Raw genomic sequence first — 15,385 nt, 5'->3', positions numbered from 1 at the left:
TGTCCCCAAATAACCATTGTAGTCTTCTGCCATAATAGAATTTGGGCTAGGCATTTCCCAGACCTTCTCATAACTTGATATAACCACATGACTAAGTTCCAGCCAATGTGATATGTACAACAGTGGTGTGTACAATTTTCAGCCTACACAAGAGCAGTATGCCCTCCCTTTGCTCCTTTCCTCCTTCCCAATAGGAATACAGACATGAGAGTGGAGGCTGAAGCTATCCTGGTTCATAAAATGGAAGCTACTTATTAAGAATGGCAGTTCAAGAAGATAGAAGGAACTTGAGTCCATGGTCATTGTAGTTTAAGATACCACACCAGTCTTATCACCTACCTAGATTTTTGTATCTGTTACAGCAACAGAACCAAGAACCCAATTACTATGTAAAGTTTCTTTATCTTTTTCACAACTCCTTTCTGGTGACCCTTTGATCTCGAACACCAGTTAACTGAATAGCAACTGATTTCTGTTAAGGTATTACCTGGCAACTGTGTAATAAGTTTTCTCTCCCAAAAGACAGACAGACAGACAAACAAACAAAACCCACAACCCACCCATTATAAGGAAGAGAACTGTGAGCTGGTGACTATCCTATTACAGGTATGCCCTCTTGTTCAATATAAAAAATAGCTCCAAAAGATTGATGCTCCTTGCCTAGAACCTATGCAAGGTTTTATTTTTTTATTTTATTGGAGTATAATTGCTTTACAATGTTGTGTTAGTTTCTGTTGTACAATGAAGTGAATCAGCTATATGTATACCTATATCCCCTCCCTCTTGGACTTCCCTCCCAGCCCCCCATCCCACCCATCTAGGTCATCACAGAGCACCAAGCTGAGCTCCCTGTGCTGTACAGCAGGTTCCCATCAGCTATCTATTTCACACATGGTAGTGTATTTATGTCAAACCTAATCTCCCAATTCGTCCCACTCTCCCGTTCCCCCACTGTGTCCACATGTCTACCTAAGCTAACTTTTCACATGAATAAGGTAAAAAAAATTTTTTACAGGTAAAGGGAAGAGAGAAGGAAGGGGGTCCATGCTAAAAGAGCAGCCAACAAGAAACACTTATCTAGAGTTCTTCAGCTCTATCCTTCTTCTAAGTGCTACAAATAAAAAAAGCTAGGATGGGAAAAGTGCACGGAAATGACCAAAGCAGTACTAATGGCCAAACCCTCTCCCTATTGAGCCCACAACCTACTGTCACCAAAATACTCTAAATCCTGTTCTTCTATCTTTGGGATTCCCATAAACTGAACACCATCCCAATCTTCTCTAGTGGTTGCAATTACAAATATAAGAAACACTGATCTAGTGCCATAAAAGTTCTTAAAGCGACTTACGACGATGAATCATTTTCTTTAGGGTAATCTTCATTCAGCTCTGAGCCAGATGATAGCATTCTTTTCCTCTTTTCAGTCCTATAGAGAACAGAGAAAAAACGTTATTTTTAAAAAGTTGTAATTCATACTATTAAAAAGTATAAACCAACATACTCAAGAACAAGAACCGTGACTACTGCTATCTAATTCTCTACACCACATTTAAATTAATATACTGTGTATCTGCAAGCTCTATACGTGTCACTAACATAAATCACAAGACAAATACTAATTATCTCCAAAAAACACACTTCACACTTTCTTCTTGTAACTGGAAAAATCTTTTTCTCAAATTATTGGTCTTTCTAAAAGGCCTGAAAAACATTTATAAACAGGCAGAGCTAATGACTAAGAAAGAAAAAAAGTCTTTCATACCTATTTTCTAATAACCCTGATCTAAGAGGTGTGGATGTAGATGTCAAAGAGGGAACTGTCCGGGTAGCAGTTACTCCACTTCCTGCTGCGGCCTTAATCGATCCTCTACCTGGATTACCAAGAACTTTTCGAAATGGAATATCATCTTTAGTTTCCAAACTTCCTCTTTTTGAAGAGACCTATAAGAATAAAGTTTAACACAGCCAGTTCTTCAAATTAATTGGCATACTTTTAGACCGGTGATCCTCATATAGGGAACTTTTAAAAAATACCCACAACTGGAGACCCAACTCCAGAGATTCTAGCCTATCTGGTATGGGGGTGAGGCCCATTCATCAGCACTTTTTTTAAAGCACTCTAGGTGATTCTAATTTATGGTCAGTGTCAGAAATTAAGCTTGACGCATATTTTCCTATAGTATTCTTGTAAACTTACAAATTCCACAGCATTCCTGGAAGCAGAAAGGAATTTGTTTCGAATTACTGATTAAAAAAAAAGGACTCACATACACAAGACAAGGTTCTAGTGACCAGCATGAAAACACATCTTTAGGGAAAAAAATCCAATTTTGATAATTTAAAGTGACATAAATGTGAGAAAAAGGAGCAATAATGACATTTGGTTGCCACAATTTAAATGCCAAGTCATATGTACAGCATATGACTTTTGAGGGGGTTCTAGTTTGGAGAAATGAAACAAATATATATAACAATGGGGAGACTGAAAGTGAAATAGAGCCTACTGGCAGAAGATGAATCAAAGAATCTACCCCCAAAACACATTAAAAACATTCAGAGTTAATGCACACTTTACACATATTAGTTGGGAAACAGTGGTTTTGACCAGCATTCTGCCAGTTAAGTTTTATAACTCTACATTAAGAGCTATGTGATTATCTCTATGGAAAATATTGCCAATTACCTTCTACAGAATTACAATCTTAGAAGAAGAAAGAAAAAAATCTCTGAGGTCATCTGGATGAACGATTTAAAAGTTAAATTTATTTTCAAATGGGTAAATCATTCTCAAGATTCAAAAAAAATAAAAATACTATTATAAAAGCCATATACTGAGAAGTCTCATTATCACCCCAATGCCATTCACCCAGTTCTTCCACTTCCCATCCTCCTACACCTTATAAGTATTCTATTGTTTTTTTATGCAAATGAAAATCAATATTTTATTCTTGTTATACAAACAGTAGCATACTATATGCATACTGTTTTGCATATTTTTCAACCTTTTTTGACCATGACCCCATAGCGAGAAATATTTTACATCACAACATATTACACATACACATAAATAAAACCAGAAGTTTCAGAAACCAATACTTTTCCTTACTATGTATAATACCTTCTCTATTGTTTTCTCCTCTATTCCTTTTTTACTTAATGCTAGTCACAATCCACAAAATTGATTTTATAATCTCACTAATGGGAATCATTATTTGTGGAAGTATATTTGCTTCTGCTAGATGTAATGTTAACATCTGCTAGATGTTAACACTTATAGTTTAAATATTCTAACACGTTAAATTTCTACCTGTAAATGGATCAATCTCCAAGTAATTATAATGAGTGAAAAACCCAGACAAAAAAAATTATACACTGATCCCATTTATATAAAACTCTAGAAAATGCAAAGTAATCTAGAGTGACACAGAGCAATTCACTTGTGGCTTAGGGATAGGGGCCAGACAGGGAGCTAGAGAGAAGGATTACAAAGGGGGATGAAGAAGCTTTTAAGGGTTATAGCTATGTTCACTAGGTTATGGTGATGATTTTTGCGGGTATGTACATAAGTCAAAAATGTATCAAATTGCACACTTTAAATATGTGCAATTTACTGCATATCAATCGTATCTCAATTAAAATGTAAAAAAAACAAAAAACCCCCAACTTGTAAAAGGAAATTAACAAAAATGAAATCTTATTCATTGATTGCTTAGTCCAGTAAATGGTTTAAGTAATCAATCTATCTGCACAGCCAAACAGAATTCATGCTTTTACTTACAGGGGAGCTTCAAAGTTTCTTTTCACACCTGGTTTACCTTTGTTAAGACAAATTAAAAGAGACACAGGACTGCTAAGCTGCAATAGTGCACAGTAAGTCTCATGGCTGGCTGAATATTTATGAAAGAAAAACTGTTTAAAAACCAAACAGGGGCTTCCCTGGTGGCGCAGTGGTTGAAAGTCCACCTGCCGACGCAGGGAACACAGGTTCGTGCCCCGGTCTGGGAAGATCCCACATGCCGCGGAGCAGCTAGGCCCGTGAGCCATGGCCGCTGAGCCTGCGCGTCCGGAGCCTGTGCTCCACAACGGGAGAAGCCACAACAGTGAGAGGCCCGTGTACCGCAAAAAAAAAAAAAGCAAACAGAAGACCCAACAACAGTCTGGTATCATATAGTATAGAGGCAAAGTTCATAATGTAGAACAGACCCAAAACGCATCAAATAATAGCAGCAAACATTTATGGGGTTGTTAGTATACGGTATCACGGGCTAAGCACTTTTACAACATGCATTATCTCATAACAACCCTTAAAATATTATTGCTGTCTTAATTTTACAGATGGGTACTATGGCTCAGGGTACCTTAAGGAACTTCTCCAATGACCTACAGCTAGTAAGTGGCAGCACCAAGTCTCAAACCCACATCTAACTTCAAAGCTATGTTCTTAAAAATTACACTGTGGTAAATTTCAGATATGTGGAAAGTACCCTTGAGACAACGCAAGAATTACTAGACATTACAGTCTAAATTCTACTTCCTGCAACTACGTTATAGAATGTCTATCTAAGATTATCTTTTTTTAAAAAAAAGCTAAAACGATTCAAATAAACATACCTGATTGTCTGAGTAAGAGAGCTGCCTGTTGGTTTCCTTCTGTGAGGTCCTGCTGCCCAGAATAGCTCCAAAACTACCAGAACCCTGAGAAGGTTTCATGGCTGGTGGGAAAAAAAAAAATCTCAAATCACTTACTTTAATAAAGAGATATGTCATTATTATTATTTAATCTTGAGGAAACAGAAACAGGAAAAATAAAAAAAATCAAAGTGCTTATCTGACAGAAATTAATTCTGATATATACAGTAACTAAAATTTAGAACTAGGATCAAGCAAAAAATTAAATAACAATGCAAAAATCTGGAAACATGTATTGATAATAGAAGGGTAAGTTTTTAAATGCAAAAAGAAAATGCTAGACATTCTCCTATATAAATATTTGGTAATTAACACTATAGAAAAGTTAGTCACTGTGTATCTATGGCGTGAACATGGACACTGGATGCTAAGGACATGTGTCAGAACCAGTGACTGATATACTTCCAGTAATGTATATGCCAAAACATTCTCTGTAAGTTCAGCAGACTAAATGGCTTCTATTCTAAAGAAATCAATGCTAGTTTAAAGAACATGCAAAGTAATGTATAAATATGAATTTTTATATACTTTAAAAAGTATTTTGGGTTTCCCTGGTGGTGCAGTGGTTGAGAGTCTGCCTGCTGACGCAGGGGACACGGGTTGGTGCCCTGGTCTGGGAAGATCCCACATGCCGCGGAGCGGCTGGGCCCGTGAGCCATGGCTGCTGAGCCTGCACGTCCGGAGCCTGTGCTCCGCAACAGGAGAGGCCACAACAGTGAGAGGCCCGCGTACCGCAAAAAAAAAAAAAAAAAAAGTATTTTAAGGGAATTCCCTGGCAGTCCAGTGGTGGTTAGGACTCTGTGCTTCCACTGCTGGGGGCTAGGGTTCAATCTCTGGTCGGGGAACTAAGATCCCACAAGCTGTGGCGTGGCCCTTCCCCCCTCCAAAAAAGTATTTTATATTTTAATTTTATTAATTTCTCACTGATGATCATTTGGAATGTTTTAATTTAAAAACATTGCAAATAATGCTGAACATCCTTTTACATATCTTCTTGCACTAATGGAACAACTTTCATAGGATAAAACTCTTTAGAAAGAGAATGTTGGTGTAAAGGATGTACAATTTTAAACTAAATTGATACTATCACTATTCCTCAAAAAAAAAAAATCTCGGGACTTCCCTGGTGGCACTGTGGTTGGGAATCCACCTGCCAATGCGGGGGGAAATGGGCTCAAGCCCTGGTCTGGGAAGATCCCACATACTGCAGAGTAGCTGGGCCCATGTGCCACAACTACTGAGTCTGCACTCTAGAGCCTACAGGCCACAACTATTGAGCCCGAGTGCCAGAACTGCTGAAGCCTGTGCACCTGGAGCCCATGCTCCGCAACGGGAGAGGCCACCGCAATGAGAAGCCCGCGCGCAGCAACGGAGAGTGGCCCCTGCTCACCGCTACTAGGGGGAGCCTGCGCGCAACAAAGACCCAAGGCAGCCAAAAATAAATAAATAAATGTATTAAAAAAAAAAAAATCTCTAAGCTCCTACCAAGTATATGAGAGTATCTTGCCTCCCCTCACACTACTGCCAATGTGACAGTAAGAATCTGAATTTAATTACTGGTGAAGTTGAGAATTTTTTCGTGTTTATGGGCCACCTGTTTTTCTTCCTGAATTTCCTATATGTCCATTTCTCTACTGAATTGTCTTTTTTCTTACTGATTTGGAAAGTCAGTATTTATATATTAGCAATATTAACTCTGTCACTGTGGCTAAAGTTTTCTTCGTTTTTTCTTTTTTCCTTGTCACAGAGATCACTTAAATTTTTTACACAGTCCAAGTTATTAATCTTTTCCTTTATTTATTTTAAAATTTTATTTATTTATTTTTATTTTTGGCTGCGTTGGGTCTTCATTGTTGTGTGCGGGCTTCCCTCTAGTGGCAAGCGGGGGCTACTCTTGGTTGCAGTGCACAGGCTTCTCATTGCAGTGGCTTCTCTTGTTGCGGAGCAAGGGCTCTAGGTGCAAGGGCTTGAGTAGTTGTGGCATGTGGGCTCTAGAGCGCAGGCTCAGTAGTTGTGGCGCACGGGCTTAGTTGCTCCGCGGAATATGGGATCTTCCTGGACCAGGGCTTGAACCCGTGTCCCCTGCATTGGCAGGCGGATTCTCAACCACTGCGCCCCCAGGGAAGCCCTCTTTTCCTTTATTGATTCTGGTTTTATGTCATACTCAGAAAGGTTTTTTCCATCCATATATTATGTTAAAATCCATTCTACCCTTCTAATAATACTTGTATCACCTTTTTTTTTACATTCAAATCTTTGATCAATGTAAAATCTATTTAGGTGAAGGAGTAAGATAAGGATCCAGTTTTATTATCTTCTTAAATGGTTAGCTGGTTGTCCTATTTATAGACAACAATGTTCATCTAATATTAGTCTTTTTCCCATTCATTTCAAACAGCACATATTATACTTTAAATGTTTCATACTTTTCAAAGTATTTTTATATTCATTAGCTTACTCTAGTCTGTAAAGTACATATTATCACTTTTGGGCAGCTAAGGCAACTTAAACCTAAAGATAAAAACAACTTGCCTAAGAGTACAGAGTCCACAGCTAGCCACTCTAAAAGCAGTAATGACTTACTGAGTGCCTATCATGTGCCAGTCATGCTTTACATTAATGAGCTCTAATTTTTTATTAAGCACTGAAATTAAGGTGATAAAACATTCATTTTAGAGATGAGGAAACTGAAACTCAGTTATTAAGGGAGCTGCCCAAAACCACACAGGAAATAACAAGTAGAGCTAGGATTCAAACCCAAACCTGTTTAGGTCCAAAGCTCATGTTTTTCCATTATGCCATGTTGTTCAGACTCAAACTTGGGCCCCAGTCTACTGTGCTTTCCACTCTAATGCGTTTATTTATTTATTTATTTTTAAAATTAATTAATTTAAAAATTTTTGGCTACATTGGGTCTTCGTTGCTGTGCGTGGGCTTTCTCTAGTTGTGGCGAGCAGGGACTACTCTTCACTGCAGTGCGCGGGCTTCTCATCGCAGTGGCTTCTCTTGTTGTGGAGCGTGGGCTCTAGGTGTGTGGGCTTCAGTAGTTGTGGCACGCGGGCTCTAGAGCTCAGGCTCAGTACTTGTGTCGCACAGGCTTAGTTGCTCCGCGGCATGTAGGATCTTCCCAGACCAGGGATAGATCCTGTGTACCCTGCATTGGCAGGCGGATTCGTAACCACTGCACCACCAGGGAAGTCCCCTCTAATGCATTTAGAGACATGCTTTCCTTACACTCATCAATTCTTAAAACAGTGATTCAATTAATATGATGGAATAAAACAAATATAGAAATACAGACATAATCCCTGATATATTCTAAACTTTCAAATGGTACTCAATTCCTTGATTCTAAAATTCAATATTTAGAAGACTGACATAGTTCAGATTTGGTAACATGAACACATAATGAATAGAAACCAAATGGCAAACAACCATAAAAAATTTTTTAAACAAGAAAATAGTGTGTGAAATAGAGGTATTAATTAAATCCAAGCAAGGTAGCATTGCTACATCTTCATTTTTTAAATGTTTTTAATGTGTTATATTTAAGTTAAAAAGCTCAAAAGTTTGTCAACTGTAAAATATCAGTAATAACAAACTACTGATGATGATAAAGCTGGAAACTAACAATAATAGTGGAAAACTCATTTTAAGCAACAGATTATTCCTCATTTTAAGCAACAGATTATTCCTAAAAATTATTCCAGATTATTTCTAAAAATTATTCCAGATGCCTATAAATATATATTTTTAAAAAATCAAAACATTTTAAATGAAAGGGGTTGGAGGAGGTAGGGGAATCTTATCATACTGTGTGATTTTCTATAGTACCTTCTGTTTTCATAGCAAGAATAAAACCTCAGAATAAGTTTCATATAAAAAAGTAAGTATATAAGATTTATGTAACAAGGTAAGTTTTCCCAATTGTAATTTAAATCCTACTGCTTTTCTAGACACACTCTTTCGTGGAATCTTTAGGGTGTTCTACATATAAGATCATGTCATCTGAGAACAAAGATAAATTTACTTCTTCCTTTCCAATTTTATTTCTTTTTCTTGCCTAAGTGCTCTGGCTAGGACTTCCAGTACTATGTTGAATAGAATGGGTAACAGAGGGTATCCTTTCCTGTTCCTGATCTCAGCGGAAAACCTTTCAGTTTTCCATCATCGAACTATCTGCTGTTCATATAAGGCATTTATTATGTTGAGGTAAGGTAGTTTCCTTTAATTCCTACTTTGCTGAGTGTTTCTATCATGAAAGAATGTTAAATTTTATCAGACACTTTTTCTGCATCAAGATGATCATGTGGTTTTTGTCCTCCATTCTGCTAATTTGAAAAATCACATTGATAGATTTTTTCATATCTTGAACTATTCTTGTATTTCAGAAATAAATCCCGCTTGGTCATGGTGTATAATTCTTTTAATGTGCTGTTGAATTAGGCCTACTAGTATTCTGTTGAAAATTTTTGCATCAATATTCATGAGGAATACTGGTCTACTACCTAGTAATATTTTTATAACTGCTAATGTCAGACCCTGGGAGGATTAGTGCTCACCTGCATTAAGTCTGTTTTGATGAACTGCATCTAGAAACAACCTCATTTCCTCTGCATCCTTACTTGGTACTTTATCAATAGACAAGAAGCTGTTATCTTGTAGAGTTAACATTAGGCGGCTTTGTTTTGCTCCACTGGGTCGAAGCACCACATTTTTAATGTTATGACTTAGCTGATCAACACAAAAGGAAAAGTATCATTAAAAACGAATTATAATGAAGCAGAAAAAGTTGTATAATGAATACTAAACTTTATACTTTCTAAGTTACACATTTCTTACTTTTTCCCATATTAATTTAGTTGTGTTTTTTTTCCCCCCAACCAAAAAGAGTTTCCATTTTTGACACAATTTAAATCAAAGATTTCACTTCTAGGAGAGGCAAACACATACTATTAAATTTTTACACAGTAATCCTAACACTCTTGATTTTTTTGGTAGGAAACTGCATATTTTCAAGTACAGTTATAAAGTTATAAAAACTAATAAGTTAATTTACAGAGCCTTGATGGTTATACCATCACCAGTTTAGAAAGCCATATTGGATTAGAGGCTTTTTCTTTCTTTTTTTTTTTTTTTAAACAAAAGCTTATAAAATATCTAGCAAGTGGTTTAAGCAGCTGTAATATAAAAGGATATACTAATCCAGACTGTAATCCTCAAAAGAATTCCACTTCTCAAAAACACATCAACATAAACCTTTACCAGCACTAGAACATTCTTTTTTTCTTTTTTAACTGTCTAAGCAAGGTTCATTTAACTTTCAATCACAAAGATCATAAGTACCCTGGAACTCCCTTAGCTTACTTCTCCCACTCCCCAGAACTGGTTCAATAACTTGTCTTATACTCTTCCAGACTCTGGATATGTGCTATTAAGTGGTAACTTTTGTTTTCTCTTGGTTGAAATTTTTCCAAGACTAAACTAATAAATCTTGCACTTTTTTAATATAAATAATTCCTGCCAACCGGGCATCCTTATTCTCTAACACTCCCCCTCAGCAGGCATATTACAGAGGTTTCTAAAGCTGCCTTTTGCTGAAGAGATAGCCTCTGAACAGCATAAAGAAAGAAGTAATAGCTTTTCACAATTTTTTTAAATTAGGGAGAACTGACCTTTGACAATTTTTAGATAAGAATGAAAAATGAGTATTACCAGCCTTAATTTATTTATTTCAAACTTAAATGACATTTTTTAAGCTTCAAAGTTGGTCTTAAATTCATGTCCTTGAGTAGAAATTCTATCATAAAACACAATAACTAGTTTCAGATGCTTTAACTCCAAAATATTTAAATCAGCAGTTTACCGTGCAAAAAGGAAAAGAGACTGCATAAAACCATTATTTCAGTCAATATGAGAATAATCTTGAACTTTATCATTTCAACAACTGAAAAATCCTAGCTAGTCATACAATTTTAGTTACTACCCATATGGTGAGGCCACTCAGCCTTTTCTCTAAGTCCAGATCTCTGCTGGAGCTCCAGTTTTTTTTACCAAATGCCTAGTAGATACCACTATCTGAATGCCTGACACCGCAGAAAACTCATCTCTCCCAATCCTCATGCCCCAATTCTTCCCCTCTGTCCCCTATCAAAGAGAAGATGAAAGGGACTGCCATCCACTCAAACCTAGGAATCTCCCCAGACTCTTTTCTCTCTCACCCCCCAAATCTAATGAATTAAATCTTCTTGAAATCTCTTCAAATCTACCCTTTCCTCCACTTGCTTCTCCCACTGTCTTTTCCTTCGCTCAGGACTCATTTCTCATCTAAACTCTCACAATAACCTCTTACACGTCCTTATTCTCCCACTAGCTCTTGAAACAAAGTCATCCGCCTAGCTGTCAAATAAATTTAAACTTAAGATTCTTGGCTCCTTAGTATCTAAGTTCCCATTAGTATGACAAACAAGATGCTTCAAGATCTGGTTCCTATCTAGCTCTTCAGCCTCTACTTCTGCCATTCACTCCCTACTGTGCATTTATTTTAAAATAATTTTCTGGTTCCCTGAGTGTTGACTCACACTAGCATGTTTGTCCATTACAGAAATCACCTCCACCTTACCTCCACTGTGTCTGGCAAATTCCTATCTATCCTCTAAATCCTCAGAGCACAAAACACTTCCTTCTTTGTGTTACCTCAGTATCTCTGAGATAATTTTACAGCTGAGAATGTATCTGGTTACTCTTAAGTTTGAGAAGAAAAGTGTCTTATTCAGCTCTGTATTCTTAGCCCTTAGCACAGTACCCACCACGGTAATCTGTAGGTGGTTGACAAATGAATGCTGAATGCAAATTCATCTAGAACTGAGATGAAGGTGTAATCACAGGTAGATTCCTCATGCTTCTAAAGATCTATGTTTGTTTAAGTATTTAAATATTTACTCAGTGCTAATTTGGGATGAGGACTGAAAGACTGAACCTCTATTTGAAAAAAATCTTTCTTTCATTGAGATGGGCAATTAGTAGATATATACACGTGGTAGAAACTAGCGTTTCTATTACCCATGTCACCACCTCCAATCTACTTAAGAATATCTTTGATACATAAAATCATAATCAATGTATTTCCATAGTTTAAAAGCAAAGATAAATAGAAATTTTACTTCAGCTCTGGTTCTCAAGCATAAAGTTTTATAAATTGTTCTTCAAAAGAGTACTTTAGAATGAATATTATACTTTTATATAATCTAATTAACAAATATAGCATTTTTAAGTGCAGAAAAATGTAGGTAAGACATTAAATTCAACTCTTATCAACACAAGTAGTTCTTGGCTGCACAAGACAGAAGTGAAAACAACATAACTATCTTTTGCAGTGAAAAAATAATGAGATCCTTCAAAAGTTAACAGTTAGAAGAAAACAGCTGTAAGGATGACCTTGAATAATCATCCTTGAACGGTCTATACCACAACCTTTGGCAGGATTATTTATGAAGAAGTAATTAAGAAGACACTAATGAGTCTTATTAAAAGCTAACACTAAAAAAAAACGAAATTGAGTTATTTGTAGTGAGGTGGATGGACCTAGAGTCTGTCATACAGAGTGAAAGTAAGTCAGAAAGAGAAAAACAAATACCATATGCTAACACATATATATGGAATCTTAAAAAAAAAAAAATGGTACTGATGAACCTAGCTGCAGGGCAGGAATAAAGACGCAGACATAGTAAATGGACTTGAGGACACAGGGTGGGAGGGTGAAGCTGGGGTGAAGTGAGAGTAAGCATCAACATGTATACACTACCGAATGTAAAATAGTTAGCTAGTGGGAAGCAGCAGCATAGCACAGGGAGATCTGCTCGGTGCTTTGCGATGACCTAGAGGGGTGGGATAGGGAGGATGGGAGGGAGGCTCAAGAGGGAGGGCATATGGGGACATGTGTGTGCATATGGCTGATTCGCTTTGTTGTGCAACAGAAACTAACACAGTATTGTGAAGCAATTATACTCCAAAAGAGATCTATTTAAAAAAATAAAAATAAACTCAATATTGCAAGGATACAACAGTCAGGGAAATTTTTTCTTGACCCGGCTGGTCCAGAACATAATCACCAGTGAGACTTTTTGCAGTCAAATACTGTGGTTGTAAATGTGGATTTTTTCCTCACATAAGAATATTATCTAATCCTTTATAAGATGTTATCAAGTGTATTGTCTCACTATTATTTTGTGTTAGTCAGTTACCTGGGTTAATTACATATTACACAAAATTCACTTCTTTATAGCTGCCTTCCATTTTACTACGTAATGGTATACATCATCTCATCTTACAGCAGTATTAGGAATTCATTTGCTAGCTCTTTCTCTCTAATCCAACCTCTGCACAGTGGAATGGTGCTTAGGACCCTCACCAGAAGATGTGCAGCAGCAAAGTTGAGTTTTGTTTTTGTTGGTATAGTCAGTTAGCTAGTTTATCAATGTTTATTGAGGGCCCACTATACACCCACCACTGTGCTAGGTTCTGGAACTAACCAGAAAGATAAAACCTAGACCTTCAAGGTATTCATCTTCTAGGCCAGACATGGAACAGAAGCCATACTGAGCCAGGGCTCTCTTAGGTGGCCGACACTTAACTGACTAATCTGTGGTCTCCATTCCCTCTGCAAATGTAAAGACAAGGTCCACAACATGCTGCGTGATCACAGCCAGTAGTGGCTACTCTAGCAGGCCTGCACCCTGCCACTCTCACCAGTGGAGTTGTCTGCTCACCAAAAGTCAATCTGTTTGTTCCCAAAGCTATTTATGCTAGTTCTTCCTATCATTGTAATTACACAATTTAATTAAAGTTACTTAAAGTAAAGAAATATGAGTGCAAAAGAGATAAGTTGTTTCTATAAGATCCACGTTGAATGTCTGGGAAAGGCACATTAGAGGTGAGTTACTAAAAATGTACTGTCGACTTAGGTGTGGGAGACCCAACTGCAAAACATCATTAAATCTGGAAAAATCTGATTGCCTCACAAAATGTCTTTAAGATCTCACTCCACTTTAAAGAAACTGAGACAAAATGACTGTGAAACCCTTGGACGTGTGGTGTGGCTTATATGAAAAGTAGGATGCAAAGCACTAATGGGAGGCCCTAAACTCAAAAGACAGGACTTGGCCCTAAATCAAAAACTTGAGGGATGTTTTAAGTTAAAGGCTTAAGGAATGATTCAAAAAAAAAAAAAAAAAGCTAACACTAAATGGTGATGAATTTATCATATATGTTGAGGGGGGAAAAATAACTGAAGTTATCCTAATGTGGTTTTAAACATAGCTTAGATAGATAGTATCCAAACTCAGTTCCTTTCAGCTTCCTCCCACCAGTTTTCTTTTCAATAATGGTGACTACTTCCTACTCTTTATTATACACCATCAACCATTTTGCTGAATAATTTATAATATATATACCTAATAGTATTAGTGTCCTGGAAATAAGAAGCAAGAAATAGTAATCTAGGAGGGCTACCATGATACTTAGTATGGCACAGAACAGCTATTCACTAAAGGATGTGATTGAAGATCTATTCCAAATCAAAAGTTGGTAATACCTGAAATATCCTTGGAATTCCTCCAGTATTGTAGTGAACTACTAGGCTGACTTTATTCTCTTTTTCCACAACTTCAAAGGATCCTTCTTTCCATTTTGTAATCCCAGTCTGCATACTTCGAATTCTGATAGGACCATGTATCTTCAGAGGAGACATACTTTCTTTAAAAATAAATTGCTTCTAGCCAAATTAAAAAGAAAAAAATATACCTTCACCTGACAGATTCTAAGGAAGAAAAATAAAATAAAATAATAAGTTACAATTTACTAGTGATTAAAACAAGAGTTTGAAAGAGAACATTTAATGAACCATCTTATGTCCTTTTCTCCATTTCAATAAACTACCTCTTACTAAGTATCCTCAAAGGCTTTGGTTAGCTGGATGGCACAGGTAAGAAAAACAAATGAAGCAGTCACTGACATTCAGTGACTGAATTTACCCACCTTTTATTTTTTCTGCACATGTTCTCTCCTTTGCCGTGTACCCGTGTCCATCAGTGCCTAAATTTTGCATTTTGTACCATTAACAGCCATACTACTGCCACGAAAGGCAAGACAATCAGGAATACTAAAGATTCCATTCTCAGTGAGTGCCCATGGCAATATGAGCAACTTTTACCTTCCTTCATGATGTTAAAGGATCTTGAATTTCAAATATAAGTAAAAAAAATTTTCAGTCAGCTGACTGCATTTGTTAGAATTGAGTTCCTAGCAAAACATCAAATCATATCACCAAATAATTCTTTCTACCAGTTGGTAGTCTATACATATCCATATGTGAATAAATAATAAATAACTGTGAGAATAATGAGTAATTGAGAGGATAATCAAATTAGTTTAAATGAATAAATAATTGTGAGAATAATCAAATTAGTTTAACCTAAAGAATTATATTACTTCAGAAAATCATTTATTCTCTAGGGAAAACAGCCTAACCAAAAAAAAAAAAAACCCTGTTCCTAAGATCCACCTACCATTTATGCTTAATATTACCATCCTTGGAAAGAATATTTACCAATTTTATCTTTGACAAATATTCAAATTTCCCAAGTGAACTTCTGATACTTACAGAAATGATAGAATGTCTAAGACTCTTCAAACCAGC

The 15,385-nt window shown here is 36.6% G+C and overlaps 1 protein-coding gene across 7 annotated transcripts in view; it reads right to left on the bottom strand.

Moving 5' to 3' along the window:
* The window catches only part of USP37 (ubiquitin specific peptidase 37), a 92,062-nt gene that overhangs the window by 68,805 nt on the left and 7,872 nt on the right, over positions 1-15,385 (bottom strand). For all 7 annotated transcript variants that reach the window (XM_032637248.1, XM_032637251.1, XM_032637247.1 and 4 more), the window contains 5 exons: positions 14,282-14,506; positions 9,252-9,423; positions 4,612-4,712; positions 1,763-1,941; positions 1,349-1,426 (listed from right to left, as the gene is read on the bottom strand). In XM_032637248.1, coding sequence (XP_032493139.1) covers positions 1,349-1,426; positions 1,763-1,941; positions 4,612-4,712; positions 9,252-9,423; positions 14,282-14,437 — 686 coding nt within the window. In that variant the 5' untranslated portion in view covers positions 14,438-14,506. The remainder of the gene's footprint in view (positions 1-1,348; positions 1,427-1,762; positions 1,942-4,611; positions 4,713-9,251; positions 9,424-14,281; positions 14,507-15,385) is intronic.

This window comes from Phocoena sinus, chromosome 7 (genome assembly GCF_008692025.1).
Source record: "Phocoena sinus isolate mPhoSin1 chromosome 7, mPhoSin1.pri, whole genome shotgun sequence".
In the NCBI taxonomy this organism is placed as follows: Eukaryota; Metazoa; Chordata; class Mammalia; order Artiodactyla; family Phocoenidae; genus Phocoena; species Phocoena sinus.
This window is presented reverse-complemented; position numbering and strand designations above follow the sequence as displayed.